Below are 22,042 nucleotides of genomic sequence, written 5' to 3'. Positions count from 1 at the left end.
GAAAAGAGCTGATACAGTTAAAAGAAAAAGCAAAACTAGCAATGGAAGGAAGAATAAGTTTAAATGAAACCAGCCAATTGCCTAATTTTAAAGTGAGACACTTTATATAGAAATATATAACTGCAATATCTCTAAACCAGAAAGTACTACTTCTTATCCCATATTTTTGTTATCTGGGAAATAAACTGATGTCGGGATTACTACCCTGTTTCTACTATACCCTTTTCCTTGGAATAGGATGCCTATAAAAAAATTTACAAATAAAAATGTTACAAAAAATAATCAGTGAGAAGCTGTCAACTTAATCTTTCAAGTTTTTGTTAATCAACAATTTCATAGACTGACTTATGATAGATTGCTTTTAAAAGCTGAGCATTAAAAACATTCTTCTGAATGGAGAAAAAATCATATACAAAAAAATCCCATATTACCATGGTAGTTTATCAATGCCCATGGGCATACTTTGAAAATTAATTACCAAAATAAATCATTTATTGGACCCATTCATAGTGAAGTGTTTCCAAATAGACACTATTGATTGCTACAGAAGAAAATAAAATCATTTCTTTCTAGTACCATCCTTAAAAAAATACATGTGAGAGCTTTATCTCCAAATAAGCACATCTTATTTTTCTTGTTTTATATTTAACTTTTGTTTTATTTCCTCTCCTATAATTCCTTTCCTATATTCACCCCAAGGCACCATGATAATAAAAACACAAGCTTGAGGAAAATAAACTAAAAAAAAAAATTTCTGGTTGATGTTTGACATTATGATTTCCTGCCAGGTTTCATCAGTCATATCATGCCATGTGGAGTAATACAGTCTGATTGGTGCTGCTCACAGGGACTCACCACTTTTCATCTGTTTGCTGAAGAATTTGAAGGTATCACACAACCTTTGGATAAAATTCTTATGGTGCTGAATGTTTGATTAAAAAATAATGATCGTGATATCAAAAACTTATGATTGCATATCTCAGTGGCGGGGAATCTAATTCTTCGTGTCATTTGTACGATGTTTTATTTTTTAACTTATGATAGATGTTTTGAAATCTCCTGTGTCAATTATACATTTAAGATTAATTTTCTCAGCATTTAGTATTATGACCAAGTTTGAGCCTTAGCATGATTCTCTTTTTCCACTTAATGCATGATGGGCCCTGCTTTCCTGAAGATTGCTGAACACCACACTGCCCATAGAAAGCAATGAATTACTTCTTTGTTTTGCTTTCCTTGTGTGTGTAACTTTTGCTTTACCTAATGAACTGTCTTTATCGCCACCCATGAGGTTTTTTTTGTTTTCACCCTTCCAATTCTCTCCCCCACCCACACTGGTGGAGAAGGGAACCAGTGGTAGTGTAAAGCTTTGTTGCTGGCTGTGGTGAAACCATAACAGTAACCTATAATTCATTATAAGCTAATATAGCCAAGTCAAGGCATGGTTTTTCAGCTGAGCCTCATGAAATAAAGCAGAATACATACCCTTAATTCATATGGAAAGTAGACTTGATATTTTGTATACAGAAAAAACAGAGGTCACCATATGTAACAATAGTTTTTATCATTTTGAAGAAGCATTACCTAAACAAATGGCACACACACCACAAAACAATGCTTAATGGTGACATATAAAACCCAAAACAGTGGTAAGTGTGATTTGTACCACAGTTGATCCTGCAGAGTTCAAATTCAATTCTAACTTTAGAGGAATTGATATTTAGATTATGCAGTATCTTTTGCTTGATCAATCAATCACTGATAATGAGAAGACTTTTTCTTCTCCAGTGGATTAAAATTTTGTAGAAGATTGATAGTTTAATTACTACTAAAGATATTAAAATATATATGTTTACATCAATTTGGAAAATTTTATATTACCATACCTGTTACTTTCAGTCTATCAGCTCCGATGACAATCTCATCTTCATCTGCAGAAAACAATACTTTTCCACCGCCACTTGCTCTGACTTCAAATCTCTTACACTGAGCTTCCACAGCATCAGCTCCTGAAATCAAGGAAGTGATTGTTACATCTAAGATATTTTGTAAGAATTAATCATTGGCATTCATGGAATATCCAAAACATATTGAATACATGATGCTTTACTAAAATATTTGGCTTTCTGTAAGCCTGATAGATAATTTGCATTATAAAATACTGTTAAAATAATTTACAGAAATAACTATGAAAACATCTATTTCAGCATTATGTGGAAATCAACACTAAAATTTAGAATGTACTTAAGTACTGAGATCTTGAAATGCCAATTCAGACAGAGCTTTCTGGGTTTTCTTCAGTTTAAATTGCAGTTTCTTGCAAATGAAAAAATAAAGTTAACACATGACCCTATTCCATTAAGACATAAAAATCAACACAGCAGAAAAGGGTATTTTTCATTCAGTTCTACTACAAACATAGACAATGGAATAACAAAAACACCACAACAAAGCGCCAAAACAAACAAAAAACGTGAACTAAGATATCACAATTTATGTTGTATTTTATGAAACAATATTCCCAAATGTCCCAAAGCTCAAAAACCCTAAAATAATTCTGAAATTGTACAGATAGATGGAATTGATCTAACTGCAATAAAGAAAGTTTGCAGATACTGAGACTTTTAAATTTACTATGCTTTTCAATTCACAGGTCTTATCCTTACTCTTCAATGTTTTGTCTACTAAATTGTTTCTGAAAATTTTATTTTATTAACAAATGAAAGCAAACATCACTTCTGAAAATGGTGTTGAAAAGCAAGAAACTGCATATGGCCCAACCAGATATAAGGCAAGATGCACTATTTCAGGGAATAATTATCTGAAATTTTCTCTTTGATCTCTGATTAGTTTTGTAATGCATTACTGGAATCAATCTATATGGGTAAAAATTATGGGGAGGGCATTGTGGACAAAGAAATTAATGTATGTTATCTCAGTTTAACAATCTGGTTTATAAGGTTGTGCAAAACTCCTGCCTCCATAATATGAAAGATTTTAGTTCAATATGCAAATTCATAGTATCAAAATATGCAATAAGGAATATAAAAACTGTGATAATGAATTTCGGTCAAGGAATTGCCTTAGCAGCCCATAATTTGCAGAATCAGCTATGTAATCAAAACAACTCCTCCTACTTTCAGATGAACTTATGTTTGTAATGTAAAAAACTTCTGGGTGTTTTAATTCACGAAGGAAAAAAAATGAAAAGGAATTATCAAAATACTTGTGATGATGCATTTTTTTGAATTTAAACATGTTGATTCTGTAAATGTTTCTCCCGCCCTCTCCACAGATGAAATTTTTTTAAAATGTGTTAATTAGGCTTTGTTTTGAAAAAATACAAAATCATTGTAAAAACACACAGGCACAGATTTCAGGTAATCTAATGTTAGCCATGGGATAAATTCTCTATCTCCCAAATATTTCAGAATGCTTACTGAAAAAAAGGTATAACAAGTCTAACAGTCCATCAGGTAATTGTAATCACAATTTATATTCATAAATACCTCTCTAATGCAATTCATCCATTACCCCTAAATACTTTCCAAAGGTGGGTGATGTCCTTGATAGTGGTGGCCTGCAGACATATGTGAATTATTTGTTTAAAATGCCATCAATTACCTAGTGATGCATGTTACCAATACAATTGCATAGGATGCTCTATTCTTTTGCACTGTAGTCAGTCTGTGGGACATGGATGACGCTTCTGGCAGCTTCTCAGAGAAGCCACCCCTGTAACTGTACCCTCCCCAAACTACCTGAACCTTCCCATGCAAACCAAATGCAGGAAGTTGGGGATGCCTTTATCCTGCAACCATACTTATGGTTCAGGAAACCAAAGGATAATTGCAAATAACTTAATACTAAATAGTTTCATCTTTATGTAAGAGCTGATGATAGCTTAGCCACCTAAAAGTAAGTGGCATTATAAATACTGTGATGTTGATAATTTACACCCATCAAAGTTGTTAGCTCTGTAAGGAAGAGAAATTAACAGAAAATGTGTCAGAAATCAAAAAGAGAAAAGACCTGACACATTCTTACTCATTATATATCACTGTAAGTGACATCCCATGTTTCAATAACTGCTTTTTAAAACTTATGATGCATTTAGTATAATATAGGTTTTTATGAAAAATTACTTAACAATGATCTGGAACTTTGACTAAGAAATGCATGTATTTTAGATGTTCAGCATGTGTGCTGCTTCAGAATCACACTGCATAAAAGCACACATAGAATTCAGCTAGTCCAAAGTATCATCACAGGAAGTAAATAAATTTTAATGCTAAAATAAATGGGCTTTTACTTCATGTTACAATCAGGACTTAGTAATTGGTGTTCCTTGCTTACTGCTGAAGTGGTAGCTAGTGTATTCAAGGTACTTGAGAGAGTACTAAAAAACATAACACATGTTAAATCTGTCTGTTTGACATAGAACCAGGTGAGAATGTTATAAAACAGGTTTTGAAAAGTTAAACTGCCTACAGAGTAATCAATGCTATCAAAATGGAATTCTGTTTCATTGCATTTTCATTTCCCAGTTGAAATAGGAGTAAGCAGTTGCATTTACAATGTATTTGGGTATTATCTTCTTAGTTGTAAAGCAAATTGCTGTATTCCAAAAACACTCCACAAACACGCACATCTCATAAAATGTCTGAATCTTTAACAGCATTACTAACAAAAACAATGCATCAAGTCTTAGAATATCATGCATGAACAAAGGAAATATTTTGAATTTCTAATCTCAAACTTGTAGAGCAATCACTATTTTCAGCAAATCATATCTGCTTGAATAATGCATACTTCAGTCCAGAGAATCACAGAAGAAAATCTATCTTCTAAATTCTGTTTGGAAAGGTAATTTCTATCAAACACATGACTATAAGAAAAGCTGTTTAGCTTTGCTACTCCTTACTGTACTACTGATCTACTTCATACTAGACATGGAGTTGTCTCTGTTAACAGTTTTAATCAGGTTCAAGGGATGTCCATGACAAACTCTTTTCTCATCTTGTGTTCAGGAAAACTATTTATTTGTAAATTCAGTTGTATAATTCTCAATTAAATTATTATGTTTCTGTGAAATTCCTTTCATTTAAAGTATGTAGATGAAAAAATATATTTCATATTCATACATACATGGCATGTAATGATGGTTTATAACACATGATTGTTGCACAGCCGTTGTATAATTGAAACTGTCACTAAACCAGCTACATTTAAAATGGTTCAAAGCCTAAAATTGTTCATTTTAACTATAGTGAAGTTGCATTAAATGAAAATGTTGGGCAGTACACACAATAAAAATACAGAAAATTATGGTTCTTTAATCTGGATTAACAGTAATAGAGAATAAATTTCAAAACAAGAACTGTACTGTTCTGAATTTGTAGAGATTTTGACTTACTCATTAAGTAATGTCATAATAACAACATGAAGAATGTGTGCTCTAACATTTTGCATTTTAAAGTCAATGATGACTTACAGTCATTATGATTCAGAAATACTAACTAGAACCACTATTAGGTATGATAATAAATAGTAACATGAACTCGCCATCTTACAGGGTTTAGACATGACTACAAACACTAGCAGCTGTGTCTGATTTCTCCATCACCTTCCATGTCCACCCACCACACAAAAAATTCAGACACAGAAAAAGATAAAAAATCAACAACCTTAAATTAAATATAGGGATTAGAATTCAAATGAAATTACTACAGATTGATCCTTGTAAATAGGAAACAGAATAAAGTTCAAAATACTTTCTTCTGGTTCTTCAATGAAAGATGGGTTATTTAAAAATTTATTAAATGCTGAGTTTATCTGGATGACAAAGAAAGTTACTTTTATGAGAATGTGTTGATGCTTCTGAGATTGGAGATAAAAGAGATAAAGCATTTTTAATGAAGATTCAACACTCATCTGTGTCTAAAATCAATATTTGTGAAGTATACACCTAGATATTTTTTTTTAATATTCATAGTGATGCATGAAGATTTTTGCCTTTTCTTTTATACCCCTGTTATACTTTTTTTACAAATTCTGTATTCCTAGTGCTTTTTTGCCTACATTCTTGGACTTGTTTGTTAAGCTAAGAGACAAAACATTTTAGAAGCTTCGTAGCTAGAGATCAGTGTGCCCCAGACCCCAAGGTCCTCTCCAGAACACATTCTGTAAACCAAGATAGAACCATCCAGGGGAAGGTTCCTTGGGGAGGGGGGCTCACTTGAGCCTCTCATTGGGGAATCTTTGATAGATATGCTAATTAGTAAAACCTATAATGTTATACCCAATGTTGAAGGGGGACACACAGATAGAGACTCGGCGGGGTGCATCTCGATGCACATGACCCGGACGTGTACACCTAAGGATCCTTAAAATAAATACCAAGGTAAAATCCCTTTTCCCTTCTAACCGTGTATGACTCTTGATTTTAAGACCAGGAAAAGGCATCAGTAGGAATGTTAGACATTATGGTATTTTGACTACCAGAGATCTCAAAAAAATTTCAGTGAATGCAAGGCAATAATGCAAATGAAGGATTCATACCAGCTGAATAGAAGCATTGAGGAATCAAAGATTCACAGCAATCAGAACATATTCTGTGTTCCATTTGCTGAGGAAGGGAAGGGACCATCTTCATTATATCTAAAAAGCATGAAAGTAGAAGGTAAAAAACCCCTTAGCTTAGTCTGTCAATAGTTGATGGCCATGCTGTAGAGATGTCAGAAAGCTACTGCTTCTAGGAGAGGTTGATCTTTAAGGTTTCCTAGTCTGAATGATTCTCTACTCAGACAAGGGAAGCTGGAGCAAGTGCTAGGCCAGAAGAAGCAAAACACACATTTGTTACCCTTTTTGAGAGCAAGCAATAACAACTGTCAACAAAAATTATTACCATAGGAATAAGCCACACATTATAATAAGAGGAAACTCGGTACATCTGAATCAGGCAGGACACTTCCTTCATCATAATCTACAGACCCACTAATATCCAAGAAAGATTAGTGGTATTACAGGTTTAAGACTTTGTCAAATGAAATCTGACAGAAAATTCTCCCCTCTCAGGCAGATTTCACTTCTAGGAACTTCATAGAATCATAATGGTTGTAAAAGACCTCTAAGATCATCGAGTCCAGCCTTAACCTGGCACTGTTGAGTCCACCATTTATATGGTATATCATTTTCACTGAAAACCACATCTGAAATATTGCCTGTCACCTCTGCAATGGATACAATACATCTTTCCTGCAGTCTGTCTTCCTGGTGCATCTTGACAGTGGAACTATGAAAATAGTACGTAGAAGTTGGATAAAAATTGCAGCAGACAGCACTCTCCATGCTACTTCTGCATGAGGCCACAACAGCTCAAGAGCAATTCTGCACTTTTCCTCCTACCATTCCTAACATATGGTATTTTCCATGAGACTCAGAAACTACATGGCTGAACAGACCTTTGGTCTGATCAGATACAGCTGTTCATAATTTCATCAGCTATGAGCAATACACATGGGTGAATGAAAGTAAAATGTGATTCTTTACTTCTTGAAGGTTCTTTGAGCTTTAAGTCAACACATTTATTTTGCTTCTGTAATGGTTAAAAGGATGTGCATTGTCTGTAATTTTAGCTACGACATTTTAATTGCTTATATGGGTCCCTAGATAAGAAAGCCAAGCGAGACACAGGAAGTTATGTCAGGCACCAAAATGTATCTGTAGGAATTCACACTGCATGTTTTGCTCTACTTATAATCCCACTAAGTTTAATTTACTCAAAACACGATCTAGACTCTTGAACTGAGGCTTGTGGCAAGTAAGATGCTTCCCTATTGGACTAATTTTTCCCATAATACTATAGACTCTATAAACATAAACAAATAATAAATAATAAACATATTAATAATAAATATATGTGGCTACATGTAAACAGATAATTTACATTTAAACTAGATTATTAAATAAAGTATTTTAAAATATAAAGTAAATAGTAGGTTAAATGATAAATAAATATATATATTTATTACCAGATCTATTACATTATCTTTCCTATGCATATTTTTCTTTATTGTCCAGGAATCTTTCTTTGTGAGATCAATAAATAGCCACAATATGTTAAATTTTTCTTGTAGTTGCATTTATCAACTTAGCTTTCATTGACAAGCTCAAAAGTCCAGCTCATCTAGCTGTATTATTTATAACAATAACATATTTTGTGTACTACAAAATGTGAATGGGAGTAGAAAGCTTATCAATTTTTCTTACTCATGATGAATGCAATCTGAATATTACTAAATCCTAAGAGAATTTTACAAGTTTTCAGCTTTATCCTTAACCTTGTCATTTCTAGCTTTCTGTGATGTGATTGGTTTTTACAACACAAAAAATTTTCAAAGCTGATCCTATACCTTTTGGAATCTGAGGCTTATTGAAGCAGTCTGGGCACTACTTTTCCATACAAAATTAGTGGGAATATTTCCATTGTCTTTGTTAGCTGAGCTAGGCTGTAAGTCTATAGTTATGCTGTTTGGTCACTACATGTTTTATGAAAATACAGAGTTGCTTCTAAGGAACTGCACATTCCACTGGTGAGAAATGAGTTAAAAAAAGACAGAACAGTTCATAGTGAGACACCTTACTACCTGCTGTACTTGATGAACACCACATTCAAATCAAACAGCAAGAGCACGTGGAAATAGCAAGGGGAGTATGAAATGTCTTCATTAGATAGAGGAAACTCAAAGACAAGACAGGACTGTTGAATTTCTCCTTGGGAAATAGAACATCTCGCAGATCATAAGGTCAATCATTCCTTGCTAAACCTGTTACTGTTTATCATTACATATTTCCTTTAGGTCAGACTTTTAGCCAGACTTCTCCATTGAATGTTCTACCAATTTACCAGAAATTCTACTGAAAAGTGACTGATGTATAAATCTCTACATCTCTGCTTTGTTCTTAAAAACAGATCTGATGTTTGACCTATCTGCATCTTTTGAGGCCTCATCTCTCATCTGCATGCTGTCTGAAATACATGCTAGTACTGCAAGGACCTTTATGCATCCTGCTTTATCATTCTGAGGTAACTGGATAAGTTGGATGAAGTGAAATACATTCATGTAATCCAATGGTTCCTTACCTTTCCTCTCACTCATTTTGTCCTGTGACCTTTTTAAGCAACTTTTATGGATCTTACTTTGTGAAGATTTAGAAACTAAAGCATTTCAGTTTTGTCTTTCTTGCTTGTAATATTCTCTGTAAGCATTAGACAGTTATTCTGAGATTTTTTGAACATTTTTTGGTGTTTTATTAATATAAATTAAAAGCTAGCAAGTATTTTTGCTCATATTCACAGAATCACAGAATCATTCAGGTTGGAAAGACCTCCAAAAACATGGAGTCCAACCTTTGACCAATCTCCACCTTGCCAATATATTCTTTATGTAACCTTGTTATTAAGAGGTTAACTTTGCATCTTCCTTTTTTTTCCCCCTGACTTTATTAAAAAGATACAAATTGTTCTTCCAAATGCTTTTGGCAATTTCCCATGGACTTCAAATGAAATCTGTTGTGACTCAAAAATATTTTATAATATTACTCACAATGTAGTGAATTAGACCATTATAATGTTTGTGAATGCAAATCAAAATGTTTGAGATAAAGAATTGAATCAATCACACTTTGAGAGAGAAGACCAAAACAAAGGATATGAGCTACCAGAGTACTTAGAAGCTTTCTTGAAAAAGAAATGTTAAAAAAACCCTATTTTACATTTTTATATTTATTCAATACTGCTAGCTACTCTATAAAGAAGACTAAAGAAGTCTATTTTTTACAAACTGACTGTTTCTCTGATTATCTGCATTAGCTAGAGAGTAAAAATATCCTGAAGCTATCTATGCAAAAGGTCTTACCATTTCATATAACCACATTTTAACTGAGAAGGATTTAATGAAAGAATGTACAAAATGCTAAAAGATACATGACTCATTTACAAGGCTACCACTTGGTACTAATGGGTAGAAAAACAAGAGAAAAAAAATATAGCCTGATGACCAGAAAATGATAATTTTAAATCCTTCTGCTACTTGATCAGATCAGTGAAATGCATTTGCAGATTTCTGAGCAACTAGCCTCCACTATGATGATGGCACAAGAAGATGAGGGCTTAACCCAGCTCTCAGGATTTCTGCATTATCCATTTAGGAAATTACTTGTCTCCTTGCCCTTGACAGTGGGACAAGGGCCAGAAAGCTGCAGAAGCAGGATAAAAGCATATTTGGTCTCTTAGCTTCTGGAATTGTCTCTTTTGATTAAGGTTCTCAGTGGAGTTCATTGTTGACTTGTAACACATAAGATGCAATTCAATTCACTGATGAAGACATCTACCTCAGCTGGTTACCCAGCTGACACTGAAATTCTGTATCTTTGTGATTTGAACCACTGCCAGATTGTCTACCTTTGAAATACCCCACTTATGGAGACTATATTGACACCCTTGGGAAATCTGAAGTGACCCTAAAAGAACGTATGATTCTGCAGCTGGAAAGAAGTATAATCTAGACGCAGATGGATGTACAAATTCAGAGACAAGACCTGCAGCATAGGTGGAATTTTCATCTGGACCAGCTGAAAGCCTTTGCATTGGAAGTATGGCAAGCCAACCAGAATCACTCCGCTAGAGAAAAACAGGTGTGCTAAATTAGCACCTGGCTTCTGATTCTGCACAGGAAACAAAATGGGGAGGAGACGCCTTGGTAATATGTATGATAAAGGAGCAACAAAACAACTTCTACAACCAAAATATATGTTCAGAATAACAGAAAAGCAAAATCATGACGTTTTGGAACTCTGATGTTGTAATAACTTATTTTAAAGGCAAGGTAGTCCTTAATTTTTATTTGGAAAAAAAATGCTCACTCTGTATTATTTTGATCTCTAACTCATGTTAGCGATTCAGTGAGTGATAACTATTCCCAATGACTAATTAATTTCAGATTTATGGAATGCTTTTCTTCACAGGAAGAAATCTAGTCAAAATTTAAAAATATTCATCTAGTCATTCAATGCCATCTGTTCATAATTCAGTTACAGCTGCAATATTTATCACTCTAAGTATAGCCTAAGGAAAAAGAAGTTATTTTCAGACATATATTTATGTATTAAAGAAATTTTTTAAATCCATAATGAATATACCTTTAAATACCCTATACGTGTTTGAGACAAATTACATCAAGACAGCTTTGCCCATCTACAAATGGCACAATTAAACATATCTAGTATTGGCATTATATGGAACTTGAAACTCAATCCTGTTCTAAATGGAGGTAAAAAAAAGGCAAATAAACAATTTTGTTTATAAATAAGCACAAAAAAGCAGCAGTGTTCTAGCTGTGGTTATTAATTGCTATTTTCCAATGGATTTTTATAGGACTTGGAGCAGCGCAATAAATAGAAATTTAACTTTAATATTAATGTTTTTAGAAAACAATACTAATTGCAACATAATACTGAGATACAATTTCTGATATTCTAAAGATACGTGAGGGGAAATTCCATAAAACTGAACTTTTTTTTTTTTTTTTATACTAGTCATCTAATAGATATGAACCAAAAATTGCCATCTAAGAGGTTCATGATTTCATATGGACAAATAATTTTCATGGGCAAACACAAATGTTTCCAAGCCTGACTATTCACTTGCAAGAATCTCTTTCACAAACAGAAACAGGCTAATTTCCCATAGATGCCTCAATAACGAAACTGATAAAACTCAGACTTTTTAAAGATAGCTGAAGAGAGAATCTAAGTCTACAATCAAATTACTGCTTACCCGTAGGTTTGACAAATCTCTTTGCTGTTATTTCAACACCTTTAAGAACATCAGCATGCTGTTGAATTTCTACATCTAAGTGTTCTCTGCAACTCTGAAATAAAGGAGAACACAAGAAAGATCTCACTGCTCTTCTCTTTCTTTTAAACTATGTTTTTGTATTTAATCAAGTTAAAATAGGCTTCTCACTTTTTGCCCCTATTTTGTCCTTCACCCCTTAGAACAATATATTCCTGACAATATTAGTGAGCTGTCTGAACATCGGGGAAAAGAGGGGTAAAAATAAAATCTTAATGTCCTGTCAGAGACTTGTTAAAAGTCCAGATGTTGTGGGTAATTTAATAATGCTTAGCACCCAGCCTTGTGAATGTCACAGTGCATGCAGAGCAGCTGTTTTTGAAGTTAAATGAAGTATTAGCTTTAGATAGAGCTAAAGACAAAGAATTAGAACCATCTTTCGAAGATGTATGCTGCCTCCTTCAAACCTACTCCTATACCTCTAAAACCTACTTATATACCTCTGAATAACACCATTTCTTTGACTCTTGGGATGTCTCTCCTACAAAAGGAAATCACTTCTCCTTCCCTGCTCTGAACATTTGGGTAGTAGCTATGCTGCCTGTACTGTCCAACAGCATGTGGGTAACAGCAGCAGGACAGATGGCAATGGATTAATGTTTAAACACTAACACTTCTGCACACCATCATGAAAACACTAATTACCTCTTCCCACTCAGACTCTACCTCAAAAGTTAAATCAATCAACTGCTTGTAGTTCCAGGTCCGCTGATATGTCATGGGGTTGGGTTGGGTGGGATGGGAAGGGGATAAAATATTTGAGAATTAAAACAGAATATCTTTTTCTCCTATTTTTCAGTGCCAATTTTCTAGAAACAGTGGAAAGGTCCAGACTTGTATTTAAACTACAATAAAGTAAAATAAAGAGCCTATAAGCACCAAAGTAAGCAGAGGACTGCAGTACCACTGCCAAATAGCTATTGATAATTGAAACCTATTTCATTATGTGTCCAGAATCACTACAGATGCTCTGGGGTAAAAGTTAGCATTGAGACGAAATACTAAGGCAGTGAGCTGAGGCTCATACCAAGTGGATTGGATACTGCTCTGCATAGTCACTGCTGTACTCCTGCTCCCCCTCCATAACTCCTGCCTGGAAAACACTGATTTAGTGCTCCCTTTCATCCTTTTTATATCACCTCTAAAGTGACAGTGGCTATAGACCATTGTGCTTCCATGAGAAAAAGAGACTTGTGGTGGCTTCTTTCTGAAGGCCACCCTGGAGGAAGCCAGCACGTCACCAGTCTAGGTGTTCCTGCCAGCACCACATCAAAAATAAGGTACTGGACCTTAAAATTCCCTCCAAATTTAGATCATGAACAAACAAGGAAAGGAAATAAGCTGCATGTATTTTATCTATGGTACAAAAAAAAAAAAAATCAGACTATTTATAAAAGCACAAAGTATATTTTTCTTTTTGTCTGTCAGTTACAGACAGAAATGATGCTTTCCACGTTAGATCAAAACAACTTCAGATATGAACTAACATGAGCTGTACCTTGTATCTGAGGTAGAAATAGTCTTCCCGAGCTCAGACTGAGGGAAAGAAAAAGAAAAGAAGAAAAGCTGGATCAAGACCCAAATGGAAAAAACTTCTAGAGTCTGAAGAAGGTAGAAAGAAGAAAAAAATACACTGAGTGCAGAAATAAGGGGAAGAGGTCTTAAGACCCCAGCTCTGGAAGTACTGAAGTTATTAGTTTTACGATTCAAAGAAGACTACATATAACACACTACTGAGGATGACAAAACTTGAAGCAAGGAATCACATCCACTGCATTGACCTTTTTGGATAAGCTCTTTAATACCAACAATGCACAAGCACTCTCTCTCCACTGAAATAACCATGCTGAAATTGCACAGAATTCAATTACTGTCCTACTGCTGCTTGCAGTTGTGCTTATTCATAGAGAACTTTTAATTCTGGACATATCAACTGATGTGATATGCTCTTGTATTTTAGGAAGGAGGTATCAGGATAAATAATGGCCATACCTACCAGAAAGAATTACAACTTGGTCCTAATAACTGACAGAGAAATATCTTACTACTCTATTTTTACAGCACAGTTTTCATGTAGCAATACATGTGGCAATGAGGGAGACTTAAGATATATTTTACACCAAAGAGTATTTCAAATATTAAACAGCGATGTAGCGTTATGTCTGCATATAACATACAATAAGATCATCATAATGATATGAAAGATATTGCTTAAAAATTGAAAAATGTACCTAATTTATCAGAAGTACTGTGTAAAGCATCTCTCTCTTTCAAAGAGATCTTGCTAACCAAGCACAAACTGGATTGAAAATTGTTGATGTAGTATATTTAATAATTTTATGAGTTAGTTTTGTAATGGATGTGTAAAAAAAAAATTACTATTTTTCAATCCAGTCAATGCAAGGGCTTGTCACCAGGGCATATTTGCCATAGCTGAATTTCAAATGCACATATGAAGATTAACACAGAAAATGATGCAATCAATTTACAAGTGAAACAGTAACAAAAATTAGAAAAAAATTGCCTGCCTCTTGATGCTGAATCAAAACAAACAAATCCTGATGCTTTCTATTATTTCTAAATTACTTAAACAGAGAATTACGAGAGAAATATGGACGAATTTCAAATAAATTACAATGTTAATTTTTTCAGGATTAGTTTGGCAGACCCATCAAAGTGCTGGCAAATAGGTCAAAGTTTTGACTAGTTTTCAGAGAGCTTCACATTTTCCTAATTCCATACTTCAAGATAATTAATTAATGGGAGTGGATTCTCAAGATAGTTTAGCCAAAGTCATTAAAGGTGTATATATTAGGTGAACTCCTATCATAAAACCTGCTACAGCACAGATGGTTTGTAAAAAGACTTTTCCATGGATTAGACAGACAGAAATGGAGGCAACATCACATTGCCCTGTAAATTGTGAGAAGAGATGAGACTGAGATTCCAGCTGGACATTTCAATTGTTATGAGCAACATGGCTCACTTTTTGACTACCTCTTGGCTCATCTTGCATGCTTTGCCAGGAGGAGATATAAAGCCATATGGCCTTCCAGGCACTGTTCCATCATTCCTTCTGCAGTGAATCCTGAAGCTGAAAGAAATCCTTTAACCCTGCAGTTAAGTACAAGGTAAATGGACCTGTATAAAAAAGAGCAAGTTATCTCCCATTTACCTCCATTTAAAAGACCTGACAATAGATTTGTACCACAAACTAGCACATTGGTTGTATTTTCACCACCTGATAAATTGTTTATATTCCTATACTTGGAAAGAGTACTTAACTGGCTATAAAGGTTTAAGAAACATTATATGTTAAATTAGTACACTCAGAATGTATAAGATTTTGCTGGGTAAATTATCCAAATATTCTCTGAATGACAAATACCTAATCTAAAACCAGGGAAAACATCAGACAATTGTCAACAGAAAATTCTATTTAAGGTGCAAAAACATCTGAAGAAATATAAGCAATGCAAGTTATTTTGCCCAAAAATTACAGATTCTGTGTTCATTTATTTTTGTATTAGAAAATTAAGAGGAAGTGAAGTAAGTATAAGTTAAAAACCTTTGCTACAATGAGAATAACTTGATAAATGACAAAATGTGCCAAACGAAGATTTTAAGGTATTACATATTCAGTCTGAATTTCAATGTGAAATACTCTTCTTTGTATATAACTGCAAAAATTGGACTACTAATTCATCTAGGTATGGTAAAGTGGTATTAGGGACCAAAATTTGTGTTTATTCAGTCTATTTTAGTTAAGGACTAGAAGTCAAGAGAATACTGAGAAATGGATAACTCATTTATCTGGCTTTGTTTTAGCAACATATCTTCTTAGCAATAATAATTATCCTACTTTACCACAGTGCTTACAAGAGCAAGTGCTCTAATATGAAAATTAGACTAGCAGAATGCTTATTCTATTTCAGATTTTGAAAATCTTACTGAAATTTGGAACAACAGGTAGGCAAACCTCTTCGTAAGTGGAAGGAGAAAGTCTTTATTTCACGTATTCCTGACGAGTTCTAATCCACATTTGCTCAGTTGAAGGGCAGAAAGAGCTACTGAGGTATTGTAAACCAACTCCACCCCTTCCCTCCCAGCACCCTACTACAGATGATACAAGCACAATGGTGCAGATAAGAAAGAGAAGAGTTGAGACCATTTTTTCCCTTTTCCTACAGTGAGGAAAGGGTTTATGTGTATGATCAGTCTAAAACCACCCTCTCCTTGCAATGCTTAGGAGAAAAGACCTTACATTTGAGGCTACTGTGTATGCAAACAAGATTAAAAAATACAGAAACGTTTCTTGTTTCAATTAACAATTCAATAACAATTAAGCATGTTATTAATGGATACTTAGTTCGAGTTCATAAAAATCTTAAGTAAAGGTCTGACAATATCAAAGATTTAGAGCAACATGTACACATATTTTTACATGTACCTTATTATTACTGTTACTACCCCACAGAGTAAGAATATATTATAATATTTTGCTACTCTCACAGATTCTAAAAGCAAGAATGCTTAAAATGTTGTACCTTGCTTCAGATGTTCATTGATATCTAAAGGTTGCATAGGGAACATCAGAGGCGACATTTAGGTGGTGAGTTACTTTGAGCACCTCAGAAGTGAAGGGGTAGCAGGATGTGTCACCTGGTGAGGTATCACTTGATATAAGCATATGCAATTGCCATGGGCGATATAGGTATGAATAATGGAGACTCCCACTCTCACAAAGTTACATACCTGCATTTTCTAATGTCCAATAGTTTCTGCACAATAACCCATGTGCTCTGGATGGAACACAGCAAGTAAGCAACCACATTTTAAAGAAAAAGATATTGAATGCACAAGGCGAGTTTTGTCATAAATGTATGGAAAGGATCTCCAAATTTGACAAGTTATTTGAATATATTTTTAGCAATGTTATCAGTCTTTAGCAGTGCTGTAATTGAAAATCATACATCTGCCTGCTATTTTCAAAAAGTAACTGCAAGAATGTGATATAACTTTGGTATTCAAATATTTTTTCTGAATTTGCATGGCTCTGAAGATCTCATTGTGTAGGTTCAGGAGTTCTCTAAAGCTGTGACTTGTACAGATCTGGACCTCTGTAAGAGTTATGATTCTGTCTGAGGGCTCAAAGCTTAGCAGAAATGAAATGCACATTTTTGCACATTTCAAATATCCCCAGAGTTCTTTATGAAGAGATAAAGGTCAAAATTGCTGTCAGAAGCAATTGTTGCAGTAAGGAAAAAAGTGAAAAAAACCTCTCACCAAAAAAAAAAAAAAAAGCTGAAATAAAAATCCAATCTGAGGATGAATTTACATTAAATACAAATGTGCCTTTCAAATGTCACATTAACTTTTTTTAGTGCTTGCGAGACTAATGTACTCCACTGAAAAGCAGGCAAAGTTATACATATGTGCAGACAGCATGGAGACAAAAGACTTGTGGCTCAAGGTGAGCAACTAATGTGCATTTCTAAGATTGGTAGAAAAAAGAAATAGATATTTTTCCATATAAACAATGCAAACATTGATTAAACAGAGAAAAAAGGTTGTATAAAGGTAATTCAGTAGAATGCATAATACAAAAGGTATTACTAAGTAAGGCTTGGGAGGGGAGAGATGTGATCACTATCCAGCTTATATACAAAATTCAATGGATTGTCATCTTTTCATCTGTATTTTGTAGATACAATTCACGTCTGTGGTACATCTGCTCCATTGGTCTTAAATGGCATGTCTAAAAACTGAAGTCTGTGGAGTCCTTTTGGAGATCCAGACACAAACTTGGCAGTTTCCAGAGCATATGTCATGAATAGACTGGAATACAAACCGACATTTCTTGCTCAGTTGGTACAGATCCCAACACAAAGAATTGCTATAGCTGTAACTTTCTCTCTGTACTTTCTCTCTGTGTAGTTTTTAGTGCCAGTATAAAAATACTGTACTGCAATAATGAGTGTACCCTTGTTTTGGTATGACCTGGAGCATAATTTGAATTTATACCATTTAAACATGAAACCACTCAATCATCCAATACACTTAGTTACTTTTGTTCAAATTTATTTAATATATTTTTTCTTCACTCCTCCTAGGTTAGGATGTTTCCCAAGATGTCTTAATGCTGCACTTTAATGACACATTTTGTCTTCCGTAGTTCTCACAGAATTGAATACCTGTTAATAGTTTTACTGGATTTTTCCATCTCCCTGAGTGAACATATAGCCTTCTTCCTCCTAGCCACAATACAACTTTTTTACATTAATCTATCTTCTCATTACAGTTCTAATTATATGCTCTTAAGGCTTTCTTAGTCTTACATGGCACAGTTTCAAACACCACAGAAAGCATTTTTAGTTGTCCTAAAATTTGACATGAGCAGCAATTTGGTTTCCAAAGACGAGACCAGCCTATTTGCTGGCTTGTAACATCACTTCAGTCCTGTGAAATGTGGATAAAATGCCAATGATATCACATGTATAAAAAGTGCATTATCATGCTTCTGAATGCACTGGCATCCTTCTTTGTAGAATGCTCCTGCCATGCATATAAACTTGTAGTCGATTTTTTTTTTTTCATGATTATTATTCAACTCTTTAAAGGCTGAACAGATAATGACATTGCAAAGTTGTTAACAAGGAAATTTTTTCCCTCAAGACATAATAATTTGCTTTTTTCTTGTTGTTTAAAACATTTCTCCTCACTGTTTACTTTCATTCCTTTCACTGGGCAGCCACACAAACAGCTGCTTCAGCACACAGCACTAATGAATGGACAGAGTGCACTTTTAAAGACAGGGACTTTCTGGGGCGCATTTACAACTAATAGAAAAGAATATTTTCTTATGTCAGCAAACCCTGCCCAGAAAATTCCCCTCCCTTTCTTTCAGCAAATGTGGGCATGCTTTTACCTAGGCAAAAGTAAAAACTTATCTTTCTCTGTTCTGTCTTACACAACAAAAAGTTTAGAAGGGAGCGCATTAATATATTTTTATTTTTAGGTTCCTGTTAACTTCTTTGATTTCTAATAGTAGAATGTCCAGGTTTTACTGATTCTACTGGCAGTTGTGACTGTCTTTACTAAGTAAAAAATATTTAATAAGAGATAAGGAATATTTTAACATGCATCCAATGCTCTACAGGAGATTTGCAAAATAATAAATATGATGTTTATACTGATACAAGAAATAGTGAAGGCCATATATGAAATATAGAGGAAGATAGATTAAGAAATAATGTAAATACATATTGCAGTTTAACAAGCTTCTACTCTCCAGAGACTGCATCAGCTGCACACCAAGAAGTTTAAGTTGTTCACCCTAATGATGGTAACATAAAAACACAGGGTTTTTTTCAGGCCTTCATGTTTTTAGAATATTAACCTCTAGCGTGATGCCTTTAAGTAGGTCAGTCTCAATACACTCACACTTCTCTTCAGTGCTGGGTTCACTCAGCCAGAATAGTGTCAGTGATAAAAATATTATATCTATTTCATCCAATGTGAATGTCTGCCATGGGCAACTCACCTTCTAGCAATTACCAGCTGAAGTAAAGGTTTTAACAATAGAATTACCAGATGATAGAGAATGGTGTTCCATAATTGCACTGGGCAAGTACAATACGGCCAGAACAGGTGTTAGCTTAATTTTCTTCATCTGTACCTGCTAGCAAGTCTGGTTACCCTTGCACACCCATTCGATGTGGTCATTCAGGGAAATCAGTGCAGATGGTGTGTCACTGTGTGCACTTGCCAAAGATTTTTACAACTAGAAGCCACTGTCTCCAGTCAGTATGAAAACTTAGTATAGATTACAACTAGAGTTTAACTTAAAATTATTTGTGGGCATACCCCCAGCACATGAGAAAAAAGCAATGAACAAAGCACATCTTAATCCAGAAGTAAAGTGAAAAAAATGAAAACACATAGAGTCTAAGGGGTGTCTCCTTGAATTTTATACACTAAGGTCTTACACATGTATGTTGTTATATTTTTTATCTCATTCCCAGTCAATAAATATTGTTTTGTATCAGAATGAATATGTTACTTTTCAGTGAATTTTTTGCCTAATATTCTTAAAAATAAATTAATATCAGTACTCTCCTATTTCAGAAAATATAAAAAAATATTACTTCATATTTATTAACGCAAGAAGTATGATTTGTACTAAAACCAAAGATAACAGAATAAACTTCACAAAAGCAGGGGAAAATATATGGAAATTGAAACAGATAAGTAAGATAGATAAAGGATTTTTTATTTCTATTTCATTTGAAACAGCTATATTTTATACTTTGTGAAATATCCGTTTTGATGAATGACTGCCAGTATGTTAACTTTTCATTTAAATTTTGCAGTGACTAGGAAAGCATTTTGATTTTTGGTTTTTTTTTCTGGTTTTTTGCATTCTGTTACTCCAACTACTTTGAATTTGTACTGATACAAATGCCTTACAAAAGTGACAGGGACAAAGCAATTACCACTGAAGTAATGGAAGACTGACAGAAATTGTAAGAAAATTATGGTTATTTTCCCACTGAAAGTGTTGTTGAAACATATTTTGCTGAGGCTTTTTCAGTTTGTTTTGTTACAGTAGTCTCAAAAATAATAACTTTTCATTAAGCTGTTTTAGCTATTTTGAGGCATTTCTACTTTTTCTTCCTTGAGCTAATGCTGAATCATGCTCTTATGATCCACTGTATGCAGTGGGTTTTGTTTGAATATGGTGATGAGATTTTATTCCATGGCTTTTCAGGGAATATTTTATATGTGATGTTAATTAATGAAACCTATTAATAAAGCTAAACTGATAAATATAACAGTCAATAAAGAACACTCACCTACTGTCAGTTGTCCAGTTAACTGTCCCATGTGATTTCTTGCATTCACTGTTACATTTCTGTCAGACTGTAAGACCAGTGGGCTATCCTGGGAAACATGTATGAGACAATAAATGAGAGAACAAAAAATTGAGGTAAAATTAAGTTAGAACTTAATATAAACATGCATGCTGCGAGGGAAGTTGTGTCAAGTATAATAGGCCTTTCTAATATTTTCATTAATATTTTAAAAGTCAAAATTTTATATTAAAGAATACCAAGAATACTACTTAAAACTTGAAATCTTTGTGCATACAATCCCTGCTTTAGAAATCAGATTTGAACTTGATTTATTTAATTTGGGTTTAATTTCCTGTCAATATTACAAAGTTCCAAATTCAAAAAATCTTAAAACCAATCTGTTTCCCTAGCCTTTCCCATATATTGTTAACCTTTACTTTTCTAACTACATAACCGACACTATATTGCATTGTTCTATTAATCTGCACAATCTATAATATTTGCATTGCACTTACTGAAACCTTACAAACACAGAAATGAATTTCTTTGAAGATAAAGAGAATTTTTACTCCCAAAACAACAATGAGAGAGAGCACTGGAAGGTGAGATCTAACAGAGAACTCTGATCCACTGCCAGTAGTACCTTACAGGTACTATTAGGGATCAAACATACAGCAAGGAGACAAACACTTTACAATGTTCAATACAGTCTTAACAATTTTGGAGTCAGTTTGCATGATGACTACATGGCTCTCAGCTTCCAACTAGGTTTAAGCATTTGACACTTATCCTGTGTCCAAAGCCAGCATAAAAAAATCTCAGAAATAATTGAATTTTGCTTCTTGAAGAATGAGGAGCCAGATGCACTCCTCCAGGGGAAGCACAGATGCACAGGAAAGGGGAAGAGCTTCAACAGAGAGCCAAGAGAAATAGCCTAAAAAAAAAAAGAGCAGGCTCACTAGTCATTCTCTCACTGGAGCGGGGTGAGTGCATGAGAGAACAGAAAAAGTAGGATAGTGACTGCTGCTGCAGAGAGGCACTTTTCTCCCTGGAATCACCTAAAACTGCACACTTCAGGCAGTTTGCTAGCACTCAGTATGCCTATGTATGTTTATCCAACAGCAGTGAGTCATCTGACAGAAACACCTGGGGATGTGTCTTAGGTAGGAATAACTAAGGGCTAGGAAGATATTTGGGAAATGTATTATATACTTGTTATGTTCTTAGATTCTTCCCTGGGCATCCAATATTGGTCATCCCTGGATTGAGC

General features: G+C 34.2%; 1 protein-coding gene across 22 annotated transcripts in view; it reads right to left on the bottom strand.

Moving 5' to 3' along the window:
* SGCZ (sarcoglycan zeta) overlaps positions 1–22,042 on the bottom strand; it is a 346,473-nt gene that overhangs the window by 52,083 nt on the left and 272,348 nt on the right. For all 22 annotated transcript variants that reach the window (XR_011150719.1, XM_069014020.1, XM_069014009.1 and 19 more), the window contains 2 exons: positions 20,773–20,860; positions 1,887–2,009 (listed from right to left, as the gene is read on the bottom strand). Coding sequence is in view for 21 of the 22 variants with exons in the window: in XM_069014020.1 (XP_068870121.1) it covers positions 1,887–2,009; positions 20,773–20,860 (211 nt within the window). In the remaining variant the exon portion in view is untranslated. The remainder of the gene's footprint in view (positions 1–1,886; positions 2,010–20,772; positions 20,861–22,042) is intronic.

This window comes from Aphelocoma coerulescens, chromosome 4 (genome assembly GCF_041296385.1).
Source record: "Aphelocoma coerulescens isolate FSJ_1873_10779 chromosome 4, UR_Acoe_1.0, whole genome shotgun sequence".
Lineage (NCBI taxonomy): Eukaryota > Metazoa > Chordata > Aves > Passeriformes > Corvidae > Aphelocoma > Aphelocoma coerulescens.
This window is presented reverse-complemented; position numbering and strand designations above follow the sequence as displayed.